The sequence below is a fragment of the Mus caroli genome, chromosome 11 (assembly GCF_900094665.2).
Source record: "Mus caroli chromosome 11, CAROLI_EIJ_v1.1, whole genome shotgun sequence".
Taxonomy (NCBI): Eukaryota; Metazoa; Chordata; class Mammalia; order Rodentia; family Muridae; genus Mus; species Mus caroli.
In genome coordinates this window covers 44,935,304-44,951,025 of record NC_034580.1, presented here as the reverse complement: position 1 = coordinate 44,951,025, position 15,722 = coordinate 44,935,304, and the positions used below count along the sequence as shown (strand labels likewise).

General features: G+C 39.8%; 1 protein-coding gene across 6 annotated transcripts in view; it reads right to left on the bottom strand.

Annotated features, from left to right (window-relative positions):
• Rnf130 (ring finger protein 130) overlaps nucleotides 1-15,722 on the bottom strand; it is a 98,490-nt gene that overhangs the window by 61,136 nt on the left and 21,632 nt on the right. For 3 of the 6 annotated variants that reach the window (XM_029483903.1, XM_029483904.1, XM_029483902.1), the window contains exons 2-3: nucleotides 9,782-9,976; nucleotides 1,832-1,885 (exon numbers count right to left, since the gene is read on the bottom strand). In XM_029483903.1, the coding sequence (XP_029339763.1) occupies nucleotides 1,832-1,885; nucleotides 9,782-9,976 (249 nt within the window). The remainder of the gene's footprint in view (nucleotides 1-1,831; nucleotides 1,886-9,781; nucleotides 9,977-15,722) is intronic. The other 3 variants (XM_021176681.2, XM_021176683.2, XM_021176682.2) reach the window with 1 other exon arrangement.

Genomic DNA, 15,722 nt, shown 5'->3' with positions numbered 1-15,722 from the left:
TTCTGAGTTCGAGGCCAGCCTGGTCTACAAAGTGAGTTCCAGGACAGCCAGGGCTGTACAGAGAAACCTTGTCTCAAAAAACCAAAAAAAAAAAAAAAGAGTCTGTCAGTTTCAAACAGTCCCTCCATCTTTCCTTGCTGGTGATGACCTTGAGAGCTCGAAGCTCTGCTGCTCTATAGAAGACTTCATTTCCTCGCATCGAGGCCCAGGTCCCGCTCCTCTGGCAGGACCAACACATAAGCCGTACTGTGCTTCCCACTGCCAGATGGTGCAGGCCTGATCCATCCATTACTGCTGTTTGCTTTGATCATCGGTGCAAGTGACGTCCCCCAGGCATCTGAACCACGAAGCTACTCTTTTCCCCTGTGTCATCAGTAAATATTCTGTGAGGAAGCACTTTGAGACCAGGCAAATACTCCACTTATCATGAAATTTCCATTTTCTTTTGCCTTTTATGAGTATGGAGTCATAGGTTAAAATAGTTACTATCAATGTTCATTCTGACATTCAAATTTCAAGTATGCTCATTAAGAAAAACAGTTTACAGTTTTTCCATCTTGTTCTTTTCTGGACAGCTGTATTTTGAGTGTCTTGCTAAAAGAAAATGCTAAAAATGAAGATACTATCTTTAATGTCAAGAGTATCGTAAGGTTACTACTTCCTCACACTAGATTATGCTCACAAGGGCACAGCTAGGTGTTTTCCTAGTAATCTGGCACAAATTAGCCAATAATAATGATCTCCCAAAATTAAGAGTCCAAGGATTTTTCCACTTGAACTTTTCCTTAAACCAGATACCTTTACAAACCTTTGTTACTGATTTTAAAAAATCCAATTTGCATGTCATCTTAATACCTTCTTATTTATTATTTGTGTTTCAAGATTCTATCTTCCTAGTGTTGTGTCCTTGTCAGTAAAACTCTTACATTTATGCTTTGTTATAACTGTCCTATAAAATACTTTTAAGTAGGTGGAGGAGAGTGGCCTACAGGCTAGCTTTCACACCAGGCATCAGAACACTATACATCTGTTAGTCTTCTAACCTGTGACCTATAAAATGGATTTCTATTTTGTGTGTAAATGTAGGGGTGTGCATGCATATATATATATGTATGGTTGTCTTTCTCTACCACTCTCTACTTTTTAAAAAATCATCTAATTTGTTAACGTTTGGGGACATCCATATGTCACTGAACACATATAGAGTTGAATTTAGGTTATGTCAGGAGTGCCTTTTACGGCGAGCACTTTACCTGCTGAGCTATCTCACAGGGCCTCTGGCTAACTCTGGGGCTCACCGACTTTGTTAGGCTGACGAGCCAATAAGCTCCAGAGATCTGCCTGTCTCCACAGCCTTAGTGCATAGACCACAGTGCCTGGCTTCTCTACAAGTGCTGTGGGTCTGAACTCAGGCCCTGCTACTTCTAACAGCAGCTACTTCACCTCCTGAGCCATCTCTTCAACCCCATGAAATCTATTTCTAAACCAGCATTCCAAACCTACGTGGATTCCTAATACAGTTTTACCTTCTTCCTCTTCTGTGGTCAGTGGGAAAAAAGATAAAGCACAGGACAGACAAAAAAAGTACATCAAGTGATGGACTCAAACAAGAAGGGAAATAGACCAGGTTGTACTCAAATACCCAGAAACTTATTAGGGATTCTCCATCTACTTAACATATGTAAATTAAGGAAAAGTTAAGAACCCATTGGGAAGTGTTAAAATGGATTTACTACATTTATTTTATGAAGTCGTTATTTAAACTATTGCTTTAGGGGAAAAATGGCTTAGCAGATAAAGGCTGCTCTCTTCCAACTCTTAGAGCACTTACTCTGTGTGGTTCTCAAGCACCTGGAACTCCAGCAGCAGGGAATCTGGCTCTCTTCTGGCCTCCACCAGCATCAGTACAGATGTGACATACATTTACAGACACAGACACAGGCATACAAATAAAAACAGATCTTAGGGACAAAAAACCTATTTGTTTCAGTGTTTCAGGTTTACATTTTTTTAATTGTATTTTTGGGTCTGGGGAGCAGAGACAGAGATTCTATGTAGCTCTGATGTCCTGGAATTCACTATGCAGACCAGGCTAGCTTTGAATTCAGTCATCTACCTGCCTCTGCCTCTTCAGTGCTGAGATTAAAAGTGTGTGCCACTACACATAGCATTTTTTTAATGTTTTAAGAAATATATGTGTACTTCATAGAAAATATAGGAGCAATATTAAAAATATAGACAAATGTGAACATTCAATTTAAACTTTGCCTATCATAGCAGTGCAGTTAAAACTACAGGCTCAATATTTTCTGAGGTAATTAAACCCATATTCAGGGAGAAGTTAAAAAACAAACAGACAAATAAAAAAAAAATCAAACTCCTTAAGTGCTAATATAGCAGCATGACTATATTCTTCGTTCCCGTTCATGGTAAGTGGCCCAAATTACTACTCTGTAATGGTATTTTTGCAGTATATTTGTGGCTGTTTTAAACTAATTTTTGTATGTTTCTATATTCAAAGTAAGTTTTCTGTATTTTTATAAAGTATGTTTTCTACTGTTAATAAGTATTATTCCCCAAGAACTTGATAGAAAAAGGAGAAGAGCTAGCCAACTGCTTCTGTTCTAGAGATGTAAAACTGCTACTCACAGGGGGATTAGAAAAACCACTATTTGGTTAGGAATGTCCACACATTCCTAACGACATAAAGACCTATATAGAGATTCCAATTAAACAATGATCTGATAAGATTTCATTCAGACCACTAAAGAGGGGCAGTAAAGTCTACATAAAAATAAACCCTAAGTCTTAGTTTTCAGACAAATGTGTTTTATTTCTACTACCCAAGCCCGTACCTCCCTTATACCACCACATACATCCACAGGCCACACAACACAGAGCTCATCCTGCTAACTGGAGTTAACAAGTAAAACCACATATTGAACAGTCTTTCCTGTTACTGATATCACAGTGACACACCTTCCCTGCATTGGGAAGATGTCCCTCAACCACCAGGTGAAGGGCATTCCCAAGGAGAAGACCATCAGCAAGCTCTAGAAACATGGCCAAGGCAAGAAAAACAGTGCTTCACTTAAAATGTGGAATTTTAAGATCTGTTTTAAGCAATATGAGTAGAAAAGTCAAATATCAAAACTAAACAGGTCAATGGAATCAAAGCTACATGGTTACTCTGTTCAAAGCACACTGCCGAGTGATATAGAGAAGAGGAAGGAAAGAAAAAAATCTCAGAGACTCAGGATCCTTTCCATACTGCCAGTCGATTAAGAATGGGGCAGCATGACAGAAGAGGGACAGTGCTGTCAGGAACAAAGACAGTCTCTGAAGATGGCAAGGCCTGAACTGTAAACTTGCCAAGGAAAGGCATCTGTTTCTCTGTTCTTGGCCATCAGTTCATGTTAATTTATCTTCAAATGTGTGGCAACGAGAAAGATCGATCTAATGTTGAAGTGAAGGGCTGAAGACAGATGACATAAAAACAAGAGTGGGCTCCACATGGATCTCAGTGTCCATCCCTTAAGAATCTGACTTACAGGTCTAGGGGGAAGAAGGAGTCCTGGCATTAATATCTTTATGATTTTATAAGTTGCACCACAAATAATTCTGACACAAGGTCCTTGAACAAGAAGTGCTGCTGCCCTACAGCGTGAGAATGGCATCTGGCAAGGGCTAGAGCAGACTGCCTCGTCTGGAAGATGAAGAGCAAGAAATCGCTAGAGGAAGACCACAGTCTGAAGACTCATCATCAAGAAATGCCTCCTTGAAAGAATGGGAGCCAGAGGGCTTCAGATGACCTGTACATACATTTGTTCTACTTCACCATTACTCAGAGGTTAATAGGCTTCTGGTCTAGGTCACGAGACTGAAATACATAACCTTTTTATAACCAAATTTCAACTGGTATCAGTCAGATCTTTTCCCTGGGCTCTCTTAATACTCTTCCTCATAGCATTTCATTTACCTTGGGGAACTGTGTTTTGTGGGTCTTGTTTTTGCCACGCAAGGCCTACCTAATACTTCTTTTAGGATTTTCCAAGTACTCAAGTATTAGATGTTAGGGTAGAAGCCAGGTACTCTATGTGGGCTGCTCAGCTCCCTTGCTGAAGGGAGGCTTTACACCTATGGAGAACACCTCATACCAACTGGGACAACGCAGTATACAATAAATGGTATCAACCTCACTGACTTAGAGAACACTACCTCCCTTTTTTCAAAATCCCCACGCACTGTTACTGAATAATAGTTGTTGCTTTTGGCATACTCTGCCTGTAATTACCTCGCCCATCCCTCCATGGCCAGCCACTCTGGTTTCTTCAACCTCTGTTCCTATCCATACCCATCTTTAGCCCAGACTTACAGCCACTTTTGCTTTGCTCCTTTCCATACAGATCCTTTGCTTAGGAGGCACTTACTGCCTAGGGTAGTTTTCCTCAAACATTTGGGCTTCTACACAAAAGTTATTTTATCAAGGGAACCCCTCAGATCCCTTCAACTTAAAGTCTTCTTGAAATCATAATTCAATGTTTATTTTCTATACATGACTGAAGTCTGTAAAAAGATGTGCCATGTGTGCCAAGTTTATGTGTACAGGTCTGATAAAAGCACACAAAAAAGATCTAATTAACAAGGCTTCTTTTAGCTGGTTCATCCTAGTTTTCTCCCATTTATTCTCAGACTCCCTCCACAACAGTCACTGTTTGTACTGACGTAGTTCCTCTAACGAGAGTATCTCTTTCTCTGGTAACATCTTAAATCATCTTAACTATTTAGAGCCCGGCACAATGAAGCCTTCTCAGTCAAGTCTTCTGGTAATCCCTTACATTTCATGGTCAGAAGCCTTTATGTCTAAAGGTCCCCTCATCATGAAATGTCACACATATGTGTCTCTCCAATGGTGGACATGTGCTTCAGGAAAATACTCAGAATCCTACAGTGTATTTCACAGAATGCTCAATATATAGTGTACAACTTCATATCATGAATACAGTTAAAAAATAATTAGCTGTATAGAAAATCGCGTCAGAAAAACAAGGAAAGAGATGCTTAGGAATAAAATAAGTACCAACCTCAAACTTAAAGAAATACATACCTTAGTTTCATAATTTTGTAAGAGATGCTGTCATCGGAGGCACAAAAGTTGTATAACTTTTAAAAACCCATTACATCAATAAATTTCACATTCACTCTAATGGGTAGATAAAGCAGGCAGACAATTTTCAGGTGTTTTACAAAGATAGATATAAAGAGTTACTTGTCTAAACTCACAAGCCTTGTAATAAGATTCAAACTCTAATATTCAAACTCCATGTCAAAATTTCCCACAACTTTAAAGATGTTCCATCATTTGATAGAAACCTAATTTTGTTTCTACAACCAATGTGACAAATTTTAAGTCTATAACAAACTTTTAGAAGTGTGTGTGTGTGTGTGTGTGTGTNTGTGTGTGTGTGTGTGTGTGTGTGAGAGAGAGAGAGAGAGAGAGAGAGAGAGAGAGAGAGAGAGAGAGAGAGAGAATATGTCAGTGTACATGAGTGCAGGCATTCAGGGCAGGGCAGATGTGAAGGTTAGAGCACTAGAGAGACAGGCCCTCTCCTGTTCACTGCTGCCTACATCAGGCTATCTGGCCCATGAGCTCCTAAGTCATGGTGCCCTGCTTTTATGTGGGTTCTGGAGATCTGAGCTCAGGTTATCAGGCTTGTAACATGAGCACTTTACCCACTGAGCAATGACAAACTCTCAGCCCTCAGCACTTGATAAACTCTGGGATATGATTCTGAGACTAGAACAAAACAGAAGAGGCTGCAACAGCTATAAAAGTGGAGATCTGTAAGCTGGACAAAGAGCACTGTCTTGTTTTTCTGACAGCGAATATATAACAAATGGCATAATACCTACTAAGAACAGGCTGGGACAAAGAATTTATTCTGTTTGCGAAAACAGGAAACAATGAGCAACAGCCTAGGAGTTCAAAGAAAGCAGGGCAAAAGCTCTTCTGGAGAAAGAACCTAGAGGCCTCCCCGCATGCAGAGATGAGCCTCCTTACAGATAATTCCAAAATAAAATGGCATATTATTGTCAAATCTTTTAAAATGTAAAATTATGCTGCAGAAATCTTTTCAATGGATAGATTTAGTCTACTGCTTTTTATTAAGACACTACCAATGCCTTTTATCTAAATAATCACATAACTTTTGTTTAAATATCACACTAATAGTCTTATAGTTTTAATTTTTGGCTTATATCTGACCAAAAAGCAGATTCAGGATCTATGGCTGATCTTTCAGTTTAACCCTCAAAGGCACCTGGTGCATCCCCACTAGTCTGGAGGCAACACACTTCTCTCTTTACACCTGCCCACTTAAGTACTGGTTCTATCCTTACAGACTCTTAATTTCTACTCTGAACATTTAAAATGGAAATAGAAGTAATAAGAGACTATCTCATGAACAATCAATGGTGTATCAAAGTAAGAGTAATTGAAGAAACAGAATTGTTTCAGTTAAAGAATCTTATTTTGTCAACTGTCCCCAGTTACGTCTTTTAAAGCAAAAGGAAGCAGGCTAAGCATCCCTGTGACTGCATTCTCTCTTACTGAGTTTGCTTTGCTTTGTCTCATGTTCCCCAGTAGAATAAAATGACAAGTTCTTAGCTGAAGTTTATTTTATGTTGTTTATCTTTAGTCTGCATTTAAAAATATTTTAATCAAATAATTTACATTGTATACATATACTTATATATTTATTTTTATATAATACATTTTAATTTTAATTATATATTAAACACTATTATAGTATTTATCATAATCTAATTTTATATATTATTTTTCTTGTTTGTTTTTTTGAGATACAGTATATCTGGGAAGCCTTGGCTGTCCTGGAACTTACTTTGTACACCAGGCTGGCCTCGAACTCGGAGATCCTCCTGCCTTTACCTCCTGAGTGCTGGGATTAAAGTTATGTGCCACTATGACACCAAGCTTATCTTTCTATCTTTCTATCTTCCTTCCTTCCTTCCTTCCTTCCTTCCTTCCTTCCTTCCTTCCTTCCTTCCTTCCTTTTTAGGTTAAAAAAAAGTATGTGCTTGTATATGGGTATGCTCACATGAGTACAGATATATTCAGAAGCTAGGGAGCTGGGCTGGAGACATGGTTCAGTGGTTCAGAGCACTGACTGCTCTACCAGAGGTCCTGAATTCAATTCCCAGCAACCACATGGTGGCTCACAGCCATCTATAATGGGATCCAGTGCCCTCTTCTGGTATGTCTCAAGACAGAAACAGTAAACTCACATAATAAATAAATCTTAAAAAGAGGCTAGGGGCTGGCTGTCCTCTGGATCTACAGGCACAGATGGTAAATTCAGTCAGCCACTGAGCCATCTCTCCAGCCCAGATTTGCCTTTTGTAAGTGCACAATTCAGTAAGTTTATAGAGATGTACAACGATCACCACAATCCAACTTGAAAAAATTTCTATCATGCCCAGAAAGCTCTCCCACACTCAATTAATTGTCTCCTTCATGTTTATTAATCCTGCTTTCCATGTCTCTAAATCTGATTTCTTAGATATTTTATATAAATTGGAACTAGGCAATAGTTGCTTTTATGTCTGGCTTCTGAGGTTTATCCATGTATCTGTAGGGTTTTTAGACAAGGTCTCACTTTGTAGCCCAGGTTGGTCTGAAACTCAATATATAGCCTAGTCTGATCCTTAACTCACAGCAATCTTTCTGCAGCCCGGTTAATCCTATTTAGTTGATAAACTAAATTTTACTCTATGGACATATACTGGTTTTTTTTCTACTCATGAGTTGTTAGGTATTCAGGTTGTTTCAAGTTTGGTTATTGGAAATACTCTACTAAGACATTTAAATGTACATCTCTGTGGACATTTCCCCTCTTGTTCACTTTTATTTTTCCTGCTTCTCTTGTAATGGCTCTCTTGTAAAGGGAGAAGACAGCTTGCTCATATGTTAAATCTGCACTTAACTTGAGAGAAACTGTTTCCAAACCTGTGCTACACTCCCAACAACAGGCACATTTACCCCAGTGGGTGTGAAACTATCTTATTGTTTAGACTGCATTTTTTCTAATGACTAATAAAATGTCCAGTCACTAAATCCTTTATCCATTGTACTATTAGGCTTACCTCCATACTGATTTATGAGGTTTCTCACAGTGGGACTGACATATTTCTAGACACAGTGTAGTGCATCTCGCTACCTCTGCCCTTATGTATACCTCCATTTTGTGTGCTTTAGAAAAATTGTAATTCTTTTGGAATCCACCAAACTATTATCTGAACCTTTTTATTTCTGCTGTTACTACAATCGATGATAAAGAATAAATGGATGTTGTGAGTAATGCAGATTAGAAATCTGCACCACCTGACAAACCTCCAGCTCTTCACCTATGTGTGTATGTGTGTGTGTGTGTGTGCGCGCGCGAGCGCGCATGCCTGCGATTATGCAGGCACATGGGTGCAGGAGGTCAGGAATCTTTCTCTACTGCTTTCCACCTTCCTGCCTTCAGTCTCACTGAACCAGAAGTTTGTTGTTTCAGCTAGGCTGGCTGGCCACCTAGCTCTTGGAATCTACCTGTTGAACACCCATCATGTGGAAGGTGAGAATCTGCTCCCTCTAGCTGTTCTCTAATCTCCACACACACATAGAAATAAATAAGTGTAAAAAACCAAAACAAAACAAAAACAAGGGTGTTTCTCTTAAACAAAAAAAAAAAAAGGCAAGCTCTTAAGAAAGACATTATACTATAAAATCTTCAGGGATGTAAAACTAACTAAACCCAGTACCTCAGAGCCAGGCTCAGGAAACTAAGGCAGGCTCTTAGCAGTTTCAGTCTTCCGTTCTGTAAAACAAGGACTTCCCTAACTATGTGTGTGTGCGTGCGTGTGTGCGTGTGTGTGTGTGTGTGTGTGTGTGTGTGTGTGTGTGTACACGGGATCTCTTGGAGTTAAGAGTTACAGGTAGTTGTGAGTCACCTGACACAGGTGCTTATAAACAAATTTAGGTCTTCTGCAAGAATACCGAATGTTCCTAAGAACCTACAGCAAAGTGGTGGGCTCATACATGCATCCATCCATCCATCCATCCATCCATCCATACATACATACATACATACATAATGTAAATGCTCAATAAATTGCAACTATTGTTATACAAACAATTATCCTAAATGCTTCTCACAAGAAATTAAGAAATGGTATCTCACTGCTGTATGTATTCATCACTGAGGCAGCTTCAACATTTATGCTAATGTCATAGAAAGAATCCTTCCTGGAGAGGTAATCCTTGAGAACCCAAAGCAGTCTGGGAAAAGAACCCCGTATCAAGTACATGATAACTAAAGTCATCATACAAAAAGCAGAAGAGCAAAACTACTGTGAACTCCATCCTGAGCAGCCAGGAGGAAGCTTTACAGACTGCTTTGGTCACTATTAAAGAAAAACCACAGGAAAAAAAGACATGGATCTTCACAAGTGACAATACCAAAGTTAGCGCGATCACAGAATTACATCGGAGATTATGACTTCACCAAAGGTAGAAGAATGCTCAAAGTAGTAATTTCAAGAAAGAAAGACTCGGGAGGCAGAGGCAGGCGGATTTCTGAGTTCGAGGCCAGCCTGGTCTACAAAGTGAGTTCCAGGACAGCCAGGGCTACACAGAGAAACCCTGTCTCGAAAAACAAAAAAAAAAAAAAAAAAAAAACAAAGAAAGAAAGAGAAATCTAAAGCCCCTTTTCCTGTGTACCTGGATGAGTCATGGTGACCGGCTCCTCTTTGGATTTATTATTGTAGATGACTACAGCAACCGCATTGTGAAAAGCAGCCCGTGATATTTTCTCTTTAAAGGTGCAATTTCCTCTTTGTAGCAAGGCAATCCACTGTTTGATATTAGGAGGGACAAAGAACCGTGTTTGAGGATCACAGCCCAGATGATCAGCAACTAGACAACAGAAAGAAAAGCACATTAAAGATAAGTCAATAAATCTTTATTGAAGTGTCCTTCTGTTCCCTGAATACGACGCATATCTGCAGCTCACTGCAGCAGGGCTGTATGGATTTCCACAAAGGGCGACACAATGCATCCGATTAATGGTTGGAGAAAGAAGAGACTCCACAAGGATTTCACTTGTACTGCAAATAAAACAATGGGGATTTATTTTTTTACTTTACAGATTGATAAAATAAAAAAGGAAGTAACAACCAGGATAGATACAAGGAGAAGACAAGACAAACACAGACACGGAGGTGACAGTTTGCCCTGCCTTCTAGTTTATTCATCTGCACTTCCAACTTTAAGCACATGGCTGCCGCCGCTACCACCAGGATGAAACAGATAATTTTGCTTGGAGTAAGTGAAGAGGCCAAAGTAATTCAACTACCAACCAAGTAATCACACTGAACCACAAACATGGCAAACAAACTTCCTAACAGATGCCAAAGGAAATCACAAAATTAAAATTTGGGCCTATATTTATATGTAAGTACACTGTAGCTGTCTTCAGACACTCCAGAAGAGGGCGCCAGATCTCGTTACGGATGGTTGTTAGCCACCATGTGGTTGCTGGGATTTGAACTCTGGACCTTTGGAAGAGCAGTCAGGTGCTCTTACCCACTGAGCCATCTCACCAGCCCCTGGGCCTATATTTAATAGTGAAAACAATGTGAATAATAAACACCATTCTAATTTACATTTACTGGAAAAATAACTCCACAAATCTACATTAAGAAATATAACATAGGTTACAGGTAAACACCAAGACTATCCCCTGGTCCTACAAACTACATAACCACAGTTCTAGATTTTTGGAGAGACTTTGTTCCAAATATAAACACATTTGCGTTGGTCAAACTAAGTTCCTTGATCTTTGATCACACATTTGGTACTTTCTGCAAAACTACAAAGGAGCCCTCGCTTCTCCTGTCCATTTAGAACAAGTCAAAATGAGAGAAAAGGGTGATCTATAAGGAGAAAGGTGATCTATGAAAAGCCACCAAAGGCAGGGAAGCAAGTAGGAACATGGAGCAGGGGGTGGAGAGCAGAGGGCAGGCAGCCCTCCCCCTCCTGTCACCCATCATGTCTGTCTGTCCTGTGTGTGCTATGGAGAAAAAAGGAAGGGACCACACACACAGCAAGCACACTGACACCAAACGGTAACTTCACAGGTAAACCAATCATGACTCAGTATTGAGTGCTAGTAATAAAGTAAAACCATAATATAGAGAGAATAGTAGTAGGAAAATGTTTTTCTGTAAGCATGTTGCCAAGCAAAAGAAACCAGATGGTTATAGTATTTGTCTACTAAAAAATAAAGATGTCACTAGTATGAAAAGTCACACCTACCACTCCCATTTAAATTTTGTTCCTCAATTTTTTCTTATGGGGGGGGGGGAGAGGGGAGGGAAGGAGGAAGGAAAGGAGGGAGGGAAAGAGAGGTGAGAAAGGAGGAGGGTCACAATAAAAACATTTTCTATGAAAGGACTTTAGATATATAGAAAGTAGGAGGTACATGTTTCTACAATGCGTTATGATAGGTACTGCCTACAATTTCTGCTGCTTAACACACTACACCTTCTTTAATGGAATAAAGTGGTATGTGCGAGTGTGTGGAAAGGGAGGATAACACAGTACATGTAAATTGCCAGGGATGTAACTCATTTGAATAACACATGTAAGGTCCTGGGTTCTAGTCCCAGTATCAGAGAAAACTTAAATTGAAAAAGGCCTGCCACACAATGTTCCTCAACTAGTGACAGAGACAGCCATTACATTATGAAGCTTTAAAATCCAGGGCAGGCTGTCTACCTTCCAGCAGTACCTGCTACACAGATAATTATGCAATTACGCTGTTCTAAAATACAAGCACTGAAAAGGTGTGTTAATAACTAATGTAAATCTTAGAAAATTATTCAACACTATATTAAATGGAGTAACCAAAGAGAGAGAGGGAGAAAGGGAGAGGGAGAGGGAGAGGGAGAGGGAGAGGGGGANGGAGAGGGAGAGGGAGAGGGGGAGGGAGAGGGAGAGGGAGAGAAACCAAACAGGGTTTTAAGTGTTTCATTTGATATTTTTCAAAATGAATTGGCAGAAAATGCAGATTAAGGAATGCCCAAAGGATGCCAAGAGGCGGTGGCACACACCTTTAATACCAGCACTCGGGAGGCAGAGAGAGAAACCCTGTCTCAAAAACAAACAATCAAAACAAAACAAACAAAACAACAGCAAGAGAGTATCCAAAAGGATCTGCACATTTGTTCCATATAAAACTTAAATTTTCTGTGATGTCCTTTCTCTCTGTGGCTTCACACAGTTTTACAACACAGTCAAGAGGAAACTGTGATTACTGCATCAGCAATACCAGGGGTACAAAGTCTAAACCAACTACTTACCAGCTGAGCAGCTCTGATAGGTTTCTTAATCTCGGATTTTTAGTTTTTACAAAACTGAACTTATTTGCTGGTGGTGAGAGAACATCCCTAGTGTTCTCAGGCTACAAAGAACAGCAAAGCTATGCCCAACAAAATCCAGCAAACCTACTGAAGACAACTGTGAAATTCTACAGGAGTCCCCACCCACTAAGAACAGATTCTAGAACAACTGCTGGATCCAAATGAACTCTAACAATAGACTGTATATGTTTACTCCTACTCCATAGAATTCACCCAAATGCAAATGGTTCCAAAAGCATTTACATCAGTAAGAATGCAATGTATAACTACAAGAATGAGACATGTGGGCTCCTGTTTCAGGAAGCAGTATTTATTATTCAGGAGAAGAAAATGAGGTTTCACAACCACTTAATACTGTAGTGTATGTATCCTACCTCATTATTCCTTCTAATTATAAAAATAAATGAACAATGAAATGGTATTAATAGCTCTGAAGAGCTGCCCATTGTGAATAAGAGGTTCTACTGCAGATTTAATGCCATTTGTTTGTATTTAAACAATTTATTTTGTGAAAACATATTGAAGCATGGATTATCTATATAATTATGAACTATTAAAATATGTCATTAGCAATTTTGTTCAAATTCAGAGCCACTTTACTTTCATGTTCTTCAAATTTCTTAAGAGAGAACTGCCTAATTTCTTTGCATTCATTAGTTGCAGAACTGAGCAAACAAATCATAATGAAAATCTGAAATTACAGACATTACAAAATATTACACTATATAAGAACTTAAGGCCTGGGGATAGCACAGCAGTAAAGTGTTTGCCTAGCATGTGTTGAAGACCTGCTATAAAGCCTCAGCACTATAAAAATAGTAAGGAAAACCCAATGGTCTTAAATCTTGTTTCCTGCATACATTTTCCTGTTGAATGCAGAAACAATAAGGAGGCTTTCATTTCCTTCTTGATAAGCACCAAACAAGTATGGGATCCTCACCTTGATAAACCTTTTAATGCATGTGTGTGCATGTCCATGTGCATGTGCGAAGTGTGTGCATGTGCATATGGAGGCCAGAGGACACCCTCAGGTGTGAACACTCAGGAACAGTTTTTTTCATCTTCTTTGAGACGGGCTCACCGATTAGGCTAGACTGGCTGGTCAGTAAGTTCCAAGGATCTTCCTGACTTCACCTCCAGTTCTGGGATTACAAATACATCCTATTATGCCTGGCATTTTTAAAGTGGATTCTGGGGATCCAACTCAGGTCCTCTTGTTTGCAAGGCGAGTACTTTACCAATTAAGCCATCTTCCCAGCTTAACAAGTACATTTTATAACTTATGTCCTCAGAAGCAAAACAAATATCAAAGAAAAAATGTGATAACCACTATTCTTAAAATTTATAGTCCTTGGCAGGAGAAATGGCTCAGTGGTTAAGAGCACTTGACTGTTGTGCAGAGGACTAAGGTTCAATTCCTAGCACACAGATATTGGCTCACAGCCTTGGAACTCTAGTTCCAAGGGTTCTGAACTTCTCTTCTATAATGCTTGTGTACAAGGCATGTATGTGGTGCACAGACATACATGCAGGAAGAACTCCTGCATAGATAAAATTTGAAAACTAAAATAATATTAATAATAAATAAAAAAGAAAGAATTTATGGGACCTCTAAGCTCACTGAGGTGTATGATTGACACAGTATCCGCACAATGAGAAAACACTAGGAAGCAGAGTGTTTAGAAAGGCAGGAAAGGAAAAGAACATATGGTACAGGGTCAGTGAAAGGTAAACAGAACCCTTGAAAAGTTGTCCAAGCAGAAAGGATGGGCATGGAAATATCCAAAATACAGGCTGGGGCTGGGGCTGGGGCTGGGGCTGGGGCTGGGGCTGGGGCTGGGGCTGGGGCTGGGGCTGGGGCTGGGGCTGGGGCTGGAGCTGGGGCTGGGGCTTCAGCTGAAGAATCCTTGCTAGTATGCATGAGGCCTTAGGACTGATTCCTAGTAGTAAAACAACACAGTGAACCTTAGATCTACCAGAAAGTGGAGTACAAATTTAAGGTGACAGAGTTCTGGAAAGATTTTATTTGGAATGGGAGAAGGAAAATATTCCAGTATGAAGAAAAATGTAGATATTTAAGGATTTTACTTTATTCGTATTATTTGTGGTGCTGGAGATCCAACCTGGGCATGTCAGATCAAGTGTTTTACCACTGACCAGTACTTCTGCCCTAGAGATATAAATATTTTACAGGCTGTAGAGCAGTGAGCTGGCTCAGCTGGTAAAGGCACTTGCTGTCAAGCCTGATGACCTCAGCTCGATCCCCAGGATATACACAGTTCAAGTAGAGGATTGGTTTCCACAGCTGTCCCGAATCCCACATGTATACCATGTCACACACTAGTCAACACAGTCACAAACATAAGATAAATAAAGCATTAAATAAGCAATGCAAAATTTTAAGGTTACTCATCTAAACTAATGGATAAAAATCCATTCTCACATTCTACTAGTCTGAAACTTGGCACATGATTAATGTAACAGGATTTTACCTAATAAAAGTTAAATTTCTCACACATGGAGCAGTTACCCTGTTCTGTGTGGGTTAATGGTTCCCTCCCAAGCCACAAGAACCTTCAATTTGCTCTTGGGGTGAGGGTGGTACAGAAGCAAGAACCCAGCCAAGTGCTTTTCTGCTGGTACGGTTAAAACAGGTTATAGGCTGCTCTAGGCTCACATGGCCTCTTACTTTCAGCCTGTATGTCTTATTTCCTCTTCCTAAAATGCTAATCACACCGCACCCTTGGCCAACCACTTTCTGAGCTTTTGAATTCTGCTTAAAATGTCTTCTCCAGCATGCTTTCCTTCTTCCAGAGACTGATTTGGGTAGACTTTAAAGTTGCCATGGTACCCTAGAACTGCATCCCTTTTGGCATTCATTGTACTGTATCAGTAACCGGCTGTTTATTTTTGGCTCTTTTCTTTTAGAAGGTGAGATCCAGCATCTCCTCCAATATGTCTGGCACATGGAAAACACTTGACTGATCTGATGTAAGGAGGGGCTAGGGATGTAGCTTTGTCTCCTGTAGTTTTGTCATCTCCTGGCCAAGGTTGAAGCCCTAGCTTCATTTCTTAGTTAAAAAATAAAAGTAAAAAACATACTTGATAAAAAAAAAGAGTGATCAAGTGAAATTAAAAAAAAAAAAGAAGCCGGGCGTGGTGGCGCACGCCTTTAATCCCAGCACTTGGGAGGCAGAGGCAGGCGGATTTCTGAGTTCGAGGCCAGCCTGGTCTACAAA